This window comes from Ahaetulla prasina, chromosome 2 (assembly GCF_028640845.1).
Source record: "Ahaetulla prasina isolate Xishuangbanna chromosome 2, ASM2864084v1, whole genome shotgun sequence".
NCBI lineage: Eukaryota > Metazoa > Chordata > Lepidosauria > Squamata > Colubridae > Ahaetulla > Ahaetulla prasina.
In genome coordinates, this window is record NC_080540.1 from 147,637,073 (window position 1) to 147,653,195 (window position 16,123).

The 16,123-nt window shown below is 46.9% G+C and overlaps 1 protein-coding gene across 8 annotated transcripts in view; it reads right to left on the minus strand.

Moving 5' to 3' along the window:
- The window catches only part of KMT2D (lysine methyltransferase 2D), a 126,645-nt gene that overhangs the window by 29,209 nt on the left and 81,313 nt on the right, over positions 1 to 16,123 (minus strand). For all 8 annotated transcript variants that reach the window (XM_058165624.1, XM_058165623.1, XM_058165622.1 and 5 more), the window contains 7 exons: positions 15,329 to 15,477; positions 12,335 to 14,478; positions 10,218 to 10,341; positions 8,139 to 8,229; positions 7,059 to 7,122; positions 5,513 to 5,745; positions 1,686 to 4,691 (listed from right to left, as the gene is read on the minus strand). In XM_058165624.1, the coding sequence (XP_058021607.1) occupies positions 1,686 to 4,691; positions 5,513 to 5,745; positions 7,059 to 7,122; positions 8,139 to 8,229; positions 10,218 to 10,341; positions 12,335 to 14,478; positions 15,329 to 15,477 (5,811 nt within the window). The remainder of the gene's footprint in view (positions 1 to 1,685; positions 4,692 to 5,512; positions 5,746 to 7,058; positions 7,123 to 8,138; positions 8,230 to 10,217; positions 10,342 to 12,334; positions 14,479 to 15,328; positions 15,478 to 16,123) is intronic.

The following is a 16,123-nucleotide window of genomic DNA, read 5'->3' on the forward strand; positions in this document are numbered from 1 at the left end:
ATGAGGACCCAGATTGTTGGGGGCAATAAGTTGACTTTGTATATAAATATACAAATAGGATGAAGACTATTGCTAACATAGTGTAAGCCGCCCTGAGTCTTTGGAGATATATATGCCTTATGCACGGTCACTCATGCCCTTGTCACTTCCCGCTTGGACTATTGCAATGCTCTCTACATGGGGCTGCCCTTGAAGTACACCCGGAGGCTGCAGTTAGTCCAGAATGCAGCTGCGCGGGTAATAGTGGGAGCAACTCGTTGCTCCCATGTAACACCAATCCTGCGCAGTTTGCACTGGCTTCCTGTGGTCTTTCGGGTGCGCTTCAAGATTCTGGTTACTACCTTTAAAGCGCTCCATGGCTTAGGGCCCGGGTACTTACGGGACCGCCTGCTGTTACCTTTTGCCTCCCACTGACCCGTACGCTCACACAGAGAGGGCCTTCTCAGGGTGCCGTCCGCCAAGCAATGTCGGCTGGCGGCCCCCAGGGGTAGGGCCTTCTCTGTTGGAGCTCCTACGCTTTGGAATGAACTTCCCCCTGGTTTACATCAAGTGCCTGATCTTCGGACTTTTCGCCGTGAGCTGAAAACGCACCTATTTATTCAAGCGGGACTGGATTGAAATTTTATTGGGGTTATTTATATTTTAAGATTTTAAATTGTTTTAATATTTCAGCCACATTATAATATGTTTTTTAATTTCTTTTAATGTTTATATAGTATTTGTATTTGGCTGTACACTGCCCTGAGTCCTTCGGGAGAAGGGCGGTATAAAAATCGAAATAAATAAATAAATAAAAATAAATGCAAATAATAAAAAAAATCTGAATTTTGATCATATGATCATGGAGATGCTGCAAATGTCATAACTGTGAAAAACAGTCGTAAGTCACATTTTTTTCAGCGCCGTAACTTTGAACAATTACTAAACAGTTCCTAAATAAACAGTTCCTAAATGAACTGTTGTAAGTCGAGGACTACCTGTATAAGGTATATTTCAAAACCTGAATGAAAGGCAATGTCATCCCAAAGGTGCTTCTCCAAAAAGGCAACTGGACTTTTCTCCCCTTGAAAACGTTTTGCTTCTCATCCAAGAAGCTTGAGAACCGAAACATTTTCAAGGGAAAAAAACCAAGGAAGTCCAGCTGCCTTTTGGAAAAGCCCCTTTAGGATGACCGTGACCTGGATGACTGAGAATCTCCATTAGACATTTGAAGCCTGTCAAAAAGGCCGAAGGAGGCCCCCTGCAGCCTCATGTGTGGACACCTAGAATTTGCAGAAATTACTCTACCAAATTCTGATTCAGAATGATATTTTAGTGATATTATCCCTCCCCCAACTGTGACTGTTAACCATTCCATAATAAAAGGGTGGCCCAAACTAGCCAGCGGCAGAGAAGCGATGCCCACCGAAAGCAGAGAATGGCACTACCTAACACCTTTCTTCTTTTATAAAGGATTTCATCTCCCAAAAGGAGACCTTTTTCAATCGCTTCTTCGTGAAATCCATTCCACCGTGCCAAAAATACCTTCTCTGCCATTGGTGGGCAGAGGTGGGCCTGGCTTTCAGATATAGTTTTCAATTCGGGTATTCATTAGCCCCAGGGATATCACAAAACTAGGTGGGCTCAAAAAAGCCAGGATTTCTGCAACTGCGGCCACCACGGTTCCCTTTCCCTTTTATGCTCACCTCCCGAACATCTGGTGCCATCTGCAATCGGCCCTCCGTCGCAGCAAACTTGCCGTCCACGTGCCCATTGACATCACCCGAGCGCTGAGTTCCCAGTGTGACGTTCTTGGCGCGTAGCAATTTCTGTAGCAAGAGGTGGCCAGCTTCAGTGCGGCTGAGGCTGTTATTGTTAGTGGGCACCGCAGCAGCAGCAGCAGCAGCAACAGCAGCAGCCACAGTGGCTGCTTGTGAGACGGGCTCCCCGTTTGCTTCCCGCTTGACTGGCTGGGGACCACTCATCAGTGCGCACTGGGCTACCTCTTCCCTGGGTTCCTGTTTGATACAAACAAGGGGAGGGTCTCCCAATTGGGGCAAAGCTTTTCCCACGACTAAGGAAGCCAATTCCCTCGTCTGCCCATTGACCGATGCTGGTTCCGTGGGCACTTTGGTGGGGGATAATGAGTCTCTGAAGCTCCCTGAGCCAAGAGCTGCTTCCTTTGTGTTTGGAACGAAAAGCGCTGGGTTGGGGGAAAGCAGGGGACTGGGAGTGGTGGGCTGGTGTTTCTGGCTGGGGGCCGGCTGCTGTTCAGGGCTTTTAGCCAGGAGCAATGGGGATGGTCTCTTTGGCTCTGAAGGGCTGGGCTGCTGTGGTGGTAGAGAGGCCACACCAGCAGCGCCCAAGGGAACGGAGGGAGTCTGAGGAGTCGGAAGCCTTAGTGCCCCCTGCTGGTGAGGACTGGTGGCCACCTGCTGGTTCACCGGGACCTTCTGGTGCTCGGCAGATGCAGCAAATCCCTGCTCTGGACGAAACTGGAATACAGCAAGAGGGGGCTGCCTTGGGATCTGCTGTCCCATGGAGCTGGGGAGGGGAAGCTGGGGAGCAGCTGGCCGGCCCTGGTCCAATGACACCTGGGCCTGCCCTGGGTAAGGGCTGCCTTGCCGCAACGCTTGGTTCTGCTGCAGCAAATTCTGCTGATGCCGTTGTATGAGCAGAGCTTGCAGCTGCTGCTGCTGTTGAGGAGTGAGGTTCCGGAGCTGTGGATTTTTAGAGATGACTCCCTGAAGCTGAGCCCGGATCTGACCCATTACAGGGCTGGCCAGGAAGTTTTGGCCTTGGGGTGATGACTGTGGGACCATCATGCTTTGCTGCTGCTGCTGCAATGACATTATCAACCCAGGGGTTTTGGAAGTTCCAGCTGGGTTTTGATGCGCAAGTTGGCCCGGTAAGCCTTTGGAAGGTTGTTCCAGATTTTGGCCCACAATCCTTTGCTGCGGAGCCATGATGTTCTGCCCTTGGCTTTGCTGCTCCATCTGCTGACTGAGCAAGTGGGGAGGCTGAGGGGCCTCCCGGTGCTGATGGTGGTGGTGTGGCGGTTGCTGAGGAGACACCTCTTGATGCAAGATACCATCCATTGTCGGGTGAGTCCGCAGGGGCTGCTGCAGATGGCTGCCTTGCTGCTGCAGGTTACTGTTTGGCTGCTGTGGCTGCATCTGCATCTGCATCGGGCCCAGCAGGCTCTTCTGCTGAGAGTCCAGGTGAAGCTGCTGTGCTTGGCCCAGATCGGCCGGCTGCTTCTGTGGTTCCCCATGCTGCTGGAGCATCAGCTGAGTGGACTGCTCTTGCAAAGAGGCTCCGTGGCCGGGCAACCCTTGCTGGTCAGGGGGATTCATCTGTCCTCCCAGCTCCTGACCTCCTAAATGAGGCCGAAGCTGTTGCTGCTGCAGGACTGCTCCCTCCTGGGGAAGGACGCTGGAGCCTTCCGGCCCTCCCTGCTGTTCCTTCACAGCCAAGCCCTGCTGCTGCTGCTGCTGCTGTTGCTGTTGTGCTGGCAGAGCTGGCTGCATTCCCTGACCTGAGTGCAGTGGCTGGTTCAGAGATCCCTGCTGCGCAAAGTGCTGGATAGGCTCAGGGGCTATGCCCTGCCCTTGGCTAAGGGCACTTGGTGGAGGGGCCTGGGACAACATTCCTGGCTGTGTGCCCTGCCCCTGGCTGAGGAGGGCCTGGTGCTGGGCTAGGGAATTCTGCTGCTGCTGCTGCTGCTGCTGCTGGCCTAGCAACCTCTGCTGGCCAAGGAGTCCTGCCTGATGTGGTGTTAGTGGCGGTGGGGGCGGCTGCTGCTGCTGTTGAGGAGACAAAAGAAGCCGGTGCCCCATCATCCCCTGAGTCTGCTGGGCCAGCTGCTGAGGACAACCCAGGGCCCGATGTTGCTGAGGTGTCAACAGCATTGGCCTCTGGGCAGTCTGGTGGCTTAACACACCCTGATGCTGCTGCAGCATGGAGTGCCCTAGTATGACCTGTTGCTGCTGCTGCTGCTGTTGCTGCGGAGAGAGTTGCTGGATCACAGCTCCTGGCTGGCTGTTCAGCAGCCCTTGTTGCTTAGGGAGCAGGTTCTGATTTGGCTGTGGGGTGGGTGGTGGTGGTGGTGGCGGCTGACCCATCAAACCAGATTGGCCGATTGTGCTTTGTTGCTGTTGTTGTTGTTGCTGCTGCTGCTGTTGCTGCTGCTGCACGGATACCTGTCCCATCAGGTTTTGCTGCTGAAGCTGAAGCTGCTGCTGCTGCTGTTGCACAGACAGCTGTCCCATCATGCCTTGCTGCTGCTGCTGCTGCTGCATTGTCATTTGTCCCATGAAGTTCTGCTGCTGCAGCTTCTGAGCCAGCTGTAGCCTATGCTGCTGCAGCTGTCTCTCCTGTAACAGGCGGTTGCCAGGAAAGAAATTGTTGGCGGGGGTGGCCCCGGATGGTGGCGGCAACGGTGACTGTTGCTGGCTCATGAACGGTAAGCCCTGTTGCACGGCCATGGGCGCAGCCTGAGGGAGGCGCAGGCCCCCCGCCTGACCAGGCAGGCCTTGTGTCCCCTGCTGGAGGCCGTGAGTAGAAAGCAACTGGCTGGGAAGTTTGTTCATGAGACGAGGGCTTTGGGAGGGGCTGAGGGCCATGACCGTGGAGGTTTGTTGTTGGTGCTGCTGCTGCTTGTTGCGGTACTCAGCCATGAGGTTGGTATGTTCCTTCTGCTGCTTTCGGACCTGTTGAGTGGGAAAGAGAACATCAGAAGGAACTCCATGGCTTATCTCCTTTTCTCTTCCCCAGGAGAAGGCAACTCTCTTTGCTCAGAAGGGTCAAGGATAGGAGATTTACCTCACATTGAACTCTAATCTCCCCACTGAAAATAATACTATCTCCGCCTGCTCTTCCGCCTAGCAGTTGCCCCAATTCCCCCCTCCTTGTTCTCACTGGACATTTCAATCTGCAACTTGGAATTAAGGAGAAACTTCCTAATAGCGAGAACCATTAACCAATGGAACGGCTTGCCTTCAGAAGCTGTAGGTGCTCCCATCACTGGAGGTTTTTAAGAAAAGACTGGACAGCCACCTGTCTGACATGGTGCAGGGTCTCCTTCTTGAGCAGGGGGCTGGACTAGAAGACCTCCAAGGTCCCTCCCGGCTCTATTCTGATTGATTGACCTTTACCTTAATTTGTTCAATCTCTCATTCGTCTTCCTCTGTTAGCACCCCTCACTCCAGAGGAAACAAACAAGTCTCTTGTTCTTACAGGTTATTAGTTGTTATTATTATTATTATTATTTTATTTATTCAATTCGTGCGCCGCCCATCTCGCCCATTCTTACGTTATTTTGGTTCTGTTTCCATAGGCGGCGACTATCTTTTAGCCACAGTTGAAACCACACATACAGCTCTGGGTTACTGGGTGAACTAAACTATAAATGAATAAATAACCTAGGGTCTGCTAATGTTGTACATATGTGCACAGAGACACAGGCACATGTGCCACTTTCTTGGTCAAATCAGGAACCGGGTGTATAGAGAGCCCCGATACAGGAACATACCTGATCCAGCTGCTTTTGGATCTTGCTCTGTTGCTCAGTTACTAGCTTCAGCTTTTCAGCATCAGCCTCCGGGAATTCACGGCCGGCCTTTTTAGCCGTCCGCTGCTTGGCACACAGGGCCTTGCGGGACTTGCGGTGCACCCCGATTTGTTCCTCCAACACCTTTAGCTGCATCTGGAGAAGCTGCTGGGTGTGGAAAAGCCACTCTTCGTACTGACGCTGATCAGCCTCATCTGGAGATGGAAACAGAAGAGGAGGATTTGGGTAGCTGGAGAGCCACGCCTGTGAATCATGCCTTGCATAGGAAAAAACAAAAATTGCTAACATCTGCAGCAAGTCAAGACCGATCACTGCAGGAAGCAGCACAGGATAGGTACATCTGCTTTGTTTGATATTAAAATCTTCAGGGATATTTTTTTCTCTACTTCAGATTTTTGAGATTTATTTTTTGGGGTGTGCTAGGAACAGGTGTGCTAGGGACTAATATCTCAGGATCAGAAAGAAGGAACACAAAAGCTACAAACATGCTGTATTTAGGTGCTGCCTCCATCATACTAACATTGTTATTAATATTGATGTTATTAGTTAAAAGGTGGTTTCTTGAATGTTATAATGACCTGGTTTACACAGTGCATTGTGATAAAGCCTGGATATCAATCTACAATGGTAGATTTCACCCATTATGCTAAGCCAGAATTCAGCAAACCACATTATTGCACTGCAATGTGGCAGGGTAGTTTGGGTGAAAGTCATTCTCCTGTTCAAGCAGATCTGTGGGTAATTAAGGCAGCCCAGAAACATCACAAACATCACTGCCCTTAAAAATACTTATTTGTATTGGCAAACAAACCACGAGCTAAAGATGAAAAGACATTTCTCTTCCTTTTCTCAGCATGCCAACTAGCATCCAGTAAGTGTTTTACAAAGATTTGGATCTACCAATTGGATGTAGACTAAAAAAGAAAATATGATTGAATGACAACCGTCGTTTTCAAGGTTGCGTATTATTTTTCAATAGACTTCGGCCATTTTTAAAAAAAATATTCACAGTCTGTTTTTATAGCAATTGGGGACGCAATACATAAAAATGAAGGTTAGGAAGTATGCTTCCAAACAATTCCTTATTTTCTCTTTAGCATATAGTATGTCCAATTTGGCCCATTACTTCAGAACTCGTACATTTCCCAGAAGACAGCTTAGGCTCTGCTGAGAACTGATGAAAAAGTTCCTTCTCAGTTATGTCTGAGAATGGCATCTACCCCCACACCTTCCTTGACTTTCCATGTACAGCTGAAAGAACATGGATGCCTGGTTTTAACACAACAAACCAATACAAATAAGAATTATGTTACTAGTCTTTTGTGTCAGCCTTCCACACGTTCATGAACATAAATATTTATGCAGCACAGAAACTGTACTTGGAACCAGAAAGCAATAGTTATTCCAAATTAAGCAATCCGAAATGATCTCAGCAAATGACTGTATTGTATGCAAGATAAGCCAAGAAGAGACTGTAAAGAAAAGCACTACCCGGCCAGCTACTCACTGATGACACCTTGAGCAAAGGTTGGAGGGTTTGGACGAGCCTGTGCTGGATCGTTGTTGCGCTCCTGCAAGGAAGTTTAACTTATTTATTTATTTATTTATTTTTTCGTATTTATATACCGCCCTATCTCCCTAGGGACTCAGGGCGGTTTATAGGCAGATAAAAAACATATAGATACAAAATAAAACATCCATTAAAAAACTTATTCCAAATAGCCAAATAATTAAAAATAACAGTATACATAATAAAACCCATTAAAACCAATTTAAATTTAAAATCTAAAATCTAGTCCAGTCCTGCGCAGATGAATAGATGAGTTTTAAGCTCACGGCGAAAGGTCCGGCGGTCCGGAAGTTGACGAAGTCCTGGGGGAAGCTCGTTCCAAAGGGTGGGAGCCCCCACAGAGAAGGCCCTTCCCCTGGGTGTCGCCAGATGGCACTGCCTAGCTGACGGCACCCTGAGGAGTCCCTCTCTGTGAGAGCGCACGGGTCGGTGAGAGGTATTCGGTAGCAGCAGGCGGTCCCGTAAATAGCCCGGCCCTATGCCAGGAACTACAAGCAGCCTTATCTTTTTAAAAATATTGTACAATAGCCATTTCATTTATGCACGAAACTACCTCAAAATGGATAAAGAAAACTCTTCCTCCTCCTATACTTTATTCCTTGAGATAACTTAAAGTAACCTAATAAACTTTTATGGTTAAAATGAAACTCCACCTACTATTCTCTCTATAGCATCTCTAGCCAAAACCCTTATTCTCCACTGCCAACTGTGCAGAAACATTCAGCCTGGCAGGGAGGAGGGATCAAGCACAGAGTCTGCCTAAAGTCACTGCTCAACTGCAAAAGGGCTAGGACCAACACCTCCCCCCGCCCCCAAGCTTCCTTGGAGCCTTATGTAATAGCTCCCAGGAGAAAGCTGTCAGACTTGGGGAAGATTCCAGTACTAGGCAGAATAAAGTAACTCGCTTGAACTCTGCACATGTGGGTTTGGTTGTTGCACCTGATGCCAATGAATCACTTCAACTCCCCCCAAACCCACCAACAGAAAACCTCACGCGGCCTGCCAATCACTGCTCACCTGCCCTCCAGTTACAGGTAAAATGTGATTTGTCACTTCAGATGAAGATGAAGCTCCAGATAACCTCTGAGCCAGCAAGGAGACTTGTTGCCTAGGAGGAGGAAGGATGCAGGGCACAAAATGATTGAAAGATACCATATAAATACAATGGATACAGCTATTATTAGTCTAGGGCTGGACGAGCAAATCTGGATCTCTGTTAAGTTTTTGGACTGCAATTTCCATCTTCCTTCACTAATGACATTGTCTGGGACTGATAGCAGCTAGGTAATTCAACATGATTTCATTATTTTTGGTGGTGATGACAATTATGCCTTTGATTTTATTATGGAGTATCCTACCCAAAATGTACTTTGTGATCAGAATTAGAAAATGTTTTATGCTTGTTTCCATTCACTTAATTCTGTATATATTTGTCATAAATTTTATCTCACCGCTAGGGATTACACATTTACTTCCCATGCCACAAATTTTTTGTGATTTTTTAAAATTTATTTTGTCTTCTATTAGATTGTGTTTTAGATTCCAAGGCTGTTGTATCAGATGAAGCTTCAATCATAGAAACACTTCAATTTAAAAATGTTTGTTCATGGTAGAATTTTAATACTTCTGTGATAACGTAATAAATTTCCTACTTATATTAGACAGCAAATATTATCATTTTTTTTTAAAAATGTAATCCAACTAATATTCAGATAATTTGGGATGCATGTAAGGTGAATGGAAGGACCTGGATCATTGTTTATGTTGCTTGGTGAGGGAAATTTTAAAATCTTCAGTATTAACAGGAATTAAAGAAAGTTTAATTCAGTCAATGCAAAAAAACCCAAACCTATCAAACAAACTTATAATGCTTTTGTTAGCCAACATGGAGCTAGCTGATTTCTATGCTGAGCAGGTTAAACTGCTTTGAGGAGAATAAAGTTAAATTATTGGGAATTCGCAAAAATGCTGCCACATCAACCGAACCAAAAGAGCAAACAAAGTATTTGTTTCCAACTGATGCTAGCTTTGGTACAGGACCTGTGGAGATGTCTGGGGTGCAGGTGCAAACAAGGTGTGAGTTTGGTCACCTATTTATTCGATTCATGCCCTTCCTGATTGGTGAAAGTTTCCAAGGAGGCACATGCAATGCTGTTCAGAAGCAGAAAGGGCTGCTTTGTCAGGCAACTGCATGGTGTGATTCAGAAGCGGCCGCCATTTTGATCACTTAGAAAATGGTAGCTGCTTCTGGAAATGTGTCATGAGGCCACCCAGGTTACACAGCACTGCAGAAAGCTCCAGAACTCCAAAGATTTTCAAAGTGTGCAATCAGTGACAGAGGGTGGGTGGGTGGGAGGGAGGAGGCCCAAGCTCTGCAGGGACCTAATGGGGGAGAAAAAGGCTGTGGAGGCCCCAGTGATGGTGAGGAAAGGCCTGGGGGGACCTGGAGGGAGGGATGGGGGGTGGATTAGATGCGGGAACACAGCAGCATTTTTGTGGTCAGTTGTAGCGACAAACAACAATGGGAGTAGTGCTACAGCTGTGATTTCGGGACTGGGTCGTAAGTAGCTTTTGAGGGGTCTGCCGGAACCTTAACAATCATTAAACAATTTTGCTTAACAACTAAGCAACCGTTTGTTAAGCAAGGACTTCCTTCAAAAGACAGGAAGTGACAAATGGCCTTTTTTTTTGTTTTTATTATTGCAATGTAAGTATCTCATCAGGAGTCATCCTTAGAAAGCCACTGTCTTTGCTTCCAGAACATTCATGTAATATTAACAATAATGATTACCTCTTCAATAATCAAATGAAAATTAAAGACACTATGCCACGTAAGATAGAGTAGCCTTTCTCTGCTTACTCTGGAGCACAGCCCCCAAAATTTCCAGTTCAGTAGGCACCAAACTGCTATATTAACTCAGGCAGGAGGGCTGGTGTAAATCTATCATTTATCTTTTACTTATAAAACTCGTTATTTGAATTTAATAATAAAGATGGGGAGGAAGCTCAAATTGTGTTGAGCAGCTGCTGCAATTGTTACATGGGAATCCTGCCTCAAAACCTTCTGCTCCATCAACGGTCCAGTTTACTGCTTACCTGTTCATGCCTGGAGCAACCCCAATGCTGCCTTGTGCCATGACCTTCTTGATACCCTTGAGAGCTACCATCTTGGCTTTGGCAATGGGATCCATTATGTCCTCAGTAGCAAATTTATCTAGATCTTTACAAGCACATGGGGGACAGGAGGTGGGAGGTACAAACGAGAGAAAAGAGACCAACACATGAGGAGCCTATGTATTGCTGTTATCTCAACATTAAAAGCATTTGTGATCTAATGCATAGTTCATTAAAACGAACAGTTAGTTGACTGGAAAATCCCCCCTTGCTAAAGACTTGCTGGAAATATTAAACTCTAATTCTCTGCTGCCATTTAGTGATCACCTGGATTTCTATTGCTTGCATACAGTAAACTCAAACAAACATCACCACCAATCTAAAGCAGCTTCAGGCTATTATTTCTAATATGGGAGTGAATTGAACTCACCATATGACAGCTCCAAATTCACAGAGAACCAATACTTTAGAGCCAAGATCACATGGTAAAGGTAATTTTTCTAAGACTTCTCTTTTTCATATGTTTAAATCACACCTGATTGATCTGATATCCTCATTGTACTCATAGGTACATATAGCTATCTCCTATGGACAGGGGTGGTATTCACTTAATTTCCCTACTGGTTCACAAATGTGAGCGCGTGCATCCTAGGTGTCTATGAGGCCTTTGAAAACAGAGGGATTTGCTTCGTTTTGAAATACCCCCAAGACACCTATGAGGCCTTTGAAAATAGAGCAAATCCAGTGGTGGGTGGCTACAGGTTCGCCCCGGAACAGATGAACTGGTAGCAGCGGTGGCGGAAGGCTCTGCCCACCCACCTGGATGCTTCTGCGCATGCACAGAAATGTTGCGCACATGCCCACGAGCGAACCAGTAGCGACGGGTTTTGGAACCCGCCCCTGAGCAAATCCCCCCATTTTGAAACGCCCCACAGACAGCTAGGCCTTTGAAAATGGAAGTATTTGCTCCGTTTTCAAAGGCCTCATAGGTACCTATGGGGTGTTTCATTACGGAGCGAATTCCTCCATTTTCAAAGGCCTAGGTGTCTATGGGGCGTTTCAAAAGGGAGTGAATCCTTCTGTGAAGCAGCTTCCAATCTCTCTCAGGTCTCCATCTTGGCAAAAAGTGTCCTGGTGGTGGAGTTGGGGGGAGGAGCAGGAGACAGGCACCGCAAACAGTTTTCGTGCTGAGAATGAAAGTTTCTGTGGTCTGTGATCTCGCATGAGTTCGGGCACCCAGTCTCTGCAAAAAAAGGATGGGTGCCGGAACCAGCACGATATTACAGCACCTAAGAGTTTCCATCAACTCTCCTGTCCCTCAAAAGCAAAACCGTGGGAAAGAGGAGACAGATCTTGTAAGTTAAGTGATTGCGGCCACTACAGGATGGGAGGGAGAAGCAGTTCTGGGGAGCAGGGGCGGTGGTATAGGCTGAATGTTGCAGACTTGAAGTCATTCGTAAGAGTGAACAACTGCTATGGTACTGCATCATTTGTAATTTTGGGACTTGCTCGTAAACACTAGTGGGCACTTATCTTGTAACTTTGAATGGGCTCTGGGCACTTAATGAACCCTCGTAACCCAGGGATTAGCTATAATTCCCATCATGTAAAAGAAAGAATGGCAGAATCAGGGGGTGGAGTCAAAAGAGGAATCAGCCTAGAGTCCAGGGGTGCTATTCAGCAGGTTCTGGAGAACCGGTAGCGGAAATTTTGAGTAGTTCAGAGAACCAGCAAATACCACCTCTGGCTGGCCCCAGAGTGGAGTGGGAATGGAGATTTTGCAAAATCTTTCCCCCAGGAGCGGGGAGGGAATGGGGATTTTGCAGTATCCTTCCCCTGCCACGCCCACCAAACCACCCCACCCCACCAAGCCACGCCTACAGAACCGGTAGTAAAAAAATTTGAATTCCACCACTGCTAGAGTCTCTATATAGTCACAAATGGACCAAATCCAACCCTCTTGAATTCCATTGATCCTTATCTAATGTCAAGTTAGCGCTAACCACTGGTTGAGTAGATGCTTGTGTATAGGCATAATTAGAAATAAAGTTTAACTGGAACTTTGCATGTGGTCCTGATCTTTTGCACCTGACACATACCAGTATCAGGGAAGAAGCTGTTAGCCAACTGCTGCTGCTGCTGTTGTTGCTGTTGTTGCTGCTGCTGCTGCTGTTGCTGCTGCATCACAATTTGCTGAGGCTTAAGTCCCATCATCTGCTGCTGCTGCTGGACACCTTGCATATTCTTCTGGGCTAAGAGCTGCTGTTGGTTCTGTTGGCTGTGAGTTGCCTGCATGCCATGCTGAGCAGCAAGAAGTTGAGATTGGTTCTGAGGCACTGCCAGGTGTGGTGCTAGCCCTTGGTTTTGCTGAGGACCAGCCAGACGTTGCTGCTGCTGATGCATCAGTTGCTGGTTGCCCACCATGCTCTGTGGTCTGGCCACAATGCTCAACTGAAGCTGTTGCTGAGGGCTTACTAGCTGCCCATCATGAGGTTGGGAAGGGGGAGCAGGATGTGCCAATACAGTGTGGGGCTGGAGGTGCTGGGAGCCCCCTGGCATTTGGGCCGACATCTGCTGCTTCTTCTGCAGTTCCTTCTTTTCATGTTCCAGCAGATCTTCAATCAGGAGCGGGAGCTCACTGGCCACCAAGGAGCTTTCCATTTTGTCTAGTTCATCAGCTGGAGAATGCTGCTGACTGCTACTCAAACTCAAGGGTCCTCCATCTAGCTCAAACTTTTCCAGGATGGAATTAGTGTTGTTGGGCATTGAGACAGGAATAAGCGATGGACGAGTTTGGGTGCTGTAGAGGACTTTATCTGATATGGGAGGGTGATTGTTGCTGTGGAACTGAGTAATGCCAAGTTGCACTCCACCAGGACTCATAAGATTCTGGTTGGTTTTGATGTTGACTCCTAAGGTAGCAATCATTTTCTCTGCTCCTTCAGATTTCACAGGTGGTTTCTCTACAGTGCTAGTGTTAAACTGGCAGGGCGAAGACTTTAAACACCCTTCCTCTATCTTGGGTTTGATATCAGCTGGCAGGCTAGCCATTTTGCTGTCCAGCAGGTCACTTTGGGCCTTGAAGGTTGCAAGGATAGGGGATGGAGACACCCTTGCAGAAGATGAACAGGGAACCTGAAGAAGACCAAGTCCCTCTTTCACTTTGGGACCATCATCTCTGGGCATTAATGGTGCCTTCTGTTCATCTGGCTTGCCAACACCAGCAGAAGGAGCATCCTTGAGGTAGGGACTTACGGAGGGTTCTTTTTTAAGCCGATCCTCACGTTCAGCCTTTTCGTTGGCAGATTCCACCAACCGCAGATGCTCATTGAAGATATCCTTCTTATCTCCGGTATCTAGCTCTGGGTCTGTATATGCCAGCAAATCAAACTCATCACCATTTAATAGATCATCGAGGTGCGGGTCATTGGTTTCCAGGTTATCCAGGTTGTCAAGATCATCATCACCCTTGGCAACGTCTGGATCAAGGCTTAAGTTGGCCAAGTCATCGTCATCTTCAACAAGATCCTTGTGAGAATCAAACTCATCATCTAAATCGGGTTCCACCGGGACCTCGCAAGCTAACGGCCTACTGACCAGACTTAGCTGATTCTTGCCAGCGGCTGGGGTAGAATCAACATTAGTTGAGGTGAGGGGTACATCTTTAGGGACAGATGAAGAGGGGGTTCGAGCGGCCATGTGTCGCACCTCCATGTTGCCAGGGGGCAGTATCGACTGGGGAATGGCCTTGGCATGAGAGTGATGATTATTGCTCATCTCTGAACCCTGAAGAGAGGATGAAATAGGGATCTTCTGTGATTGTAGGCCTTGGTTTCCCAGGACAGGGGCCTGCACAGGCATAACAGAAGCTTTCAAAGCCTGATTGGTGCTGTCGTTCCCAGGCAGGAAGAATCTGGGTCGAGCCTGCAGATTCTGTTGGATGAAGGGAGGGCCAGCTCCACTTCCTAGCACTCCCTTTGGGATGTTGTGCCGCAACTCGATGAACTGGGCTCCCAGTGGGCCAGAGGAGGTCTGAAATTGTTCACCAGGACCGGGCAGGCGTGGAGCCAGGCCTCCCAAAGTTTGTCGACTTAGGTCTTGGGTGGGGGGCTGGGGGAAACGGGAAGAGATTGGGAGACGCATGGATGCTGCTTGTTGCTGCTGCCACATTTGTTGCTGTGTAGGTGGCGTTTGGAAGACACTGCGGGGATAAAAGGGCTGGGCAGCTGCTGTCACCGATGGCCTGAAAAAGGAGACATGTAAAAAAAAACAACAGTTAGGTAACCTATTATCATTCACCCTAAAAGGCTTTCTGAAGTCGAATCTAATAGCGAGATGGGAAATTTACGTATTTGATAAATAGATGAATACCTGTTATAATTCTCCCCCTTGCCCCAGTAATATAATGGTGCCAGTACGAAGAAATTCTCAAAAATAGGGGACAGTTTCCCTACCAGTTGGCAGCTGTGACCAATGTTTGTTTTTATCCAGTTTTACTATTCTGCCATCTCTACCCTTTTCGGTTTGCCACTTTTTAAAAATTATTTTCCTGTTTAAATCATTTGCAAAACACGGTTGCTGAGAATTTGGCGGCAGTGTAAATTTAATAAATGAATAATATGCACAGCTTGCTTCTGCTACTCGATAGCATTGTTTTATCACTGAATTTCTGTGGCACAATAGCAATAGCACTCAGACTTACATACCGCTTGGCAGCGCCCTCTCTAAGCAGTTTACAGAGTCAGCCTATTTCCCCCAACAATCTGGGTCTTCATTTTACCAACCTCGGGAGGATGGAAGGCTGAGTCAATCTTGAGCCTGGTGAGATTTGAACTGCCAAATTGCAAGCAGCCAGCAGTCAGCAGAAATAGCCTGCAATACTGCATTTGAACCACTGCGCCACCACGGCTCCATCCTAGGATACTTTGGGTGTGTGTGTGTGTGCATAAAAGCGGATGGAGTAAGTCACAAACAAGCAAGAAAGTGTTGTTGGCTAGAAAGTGGGTCCTATGAATCAATGATTTGCCTCTTTCCTTCAGTCCATCTTGCTATTGTGACCGGATTGGCTTTTCTAACACCAACTAGAGTCTTACCTGCCATTGATATCCATGGCAGAGGGTGTTGCCGCTGGAGGTGGCCGGGCCAGTCGTTCATCCTGCATGTAGGGTGCCTGTACCATCACACCACTGGGCAGCTTGCTGCCTCCTGGAGCGCTCCCCAAGTTGCCAAGTAGTCCCTTGTCCTACGGAAAGGAAGAGTCAACATTCCAGACTATTACTGCTTGACAGAATAGTATGAATTCTGGGGGTCGTTTGTGTCTCTGAGCTTGGTTGTTTTCTTGCCTGTGTTTTATTACCCAACTAGGTAACATCAACATACTAGCACTGTTGATCCAAAGGTGCTTTTTCAGGAGGCAACTGGACTTTCTTGTTTTTTTTCTTTTGAAGACATTTCACTTCTCATCCAAGACTTCTACCGACTTTTAGCACTGTTGATGTTACCTTGTTGGGTAATGAAACGTTTGCAAGAAAACAACCAAGCTCAGAGAGCACCAAGAACCCCACAGTTCAATCCTGAGCTACAACTATTCTCTTCTCTTAGTACGAGTTCTATGTAGAGTAAAATATTTTCCGGAAAGTCATAGTGTCAAGTCACCTTATAGGGGAGATGGGTGGCATAAAAACTTAAACAATAAATAAATAAATAAATAAATAAATAAATAAATAAATAAATAAATAAATAAACAAACAAACAAACAAACAAACAAACAAACAAACGAATAAATAAAAAATAAATTAAATAAATAATGTACAAAGTTTAGTGCGATTAGGACATTACCCAATTATATTCATTTGAACGTTTATCTCACTAGATTTAACATGATTTAG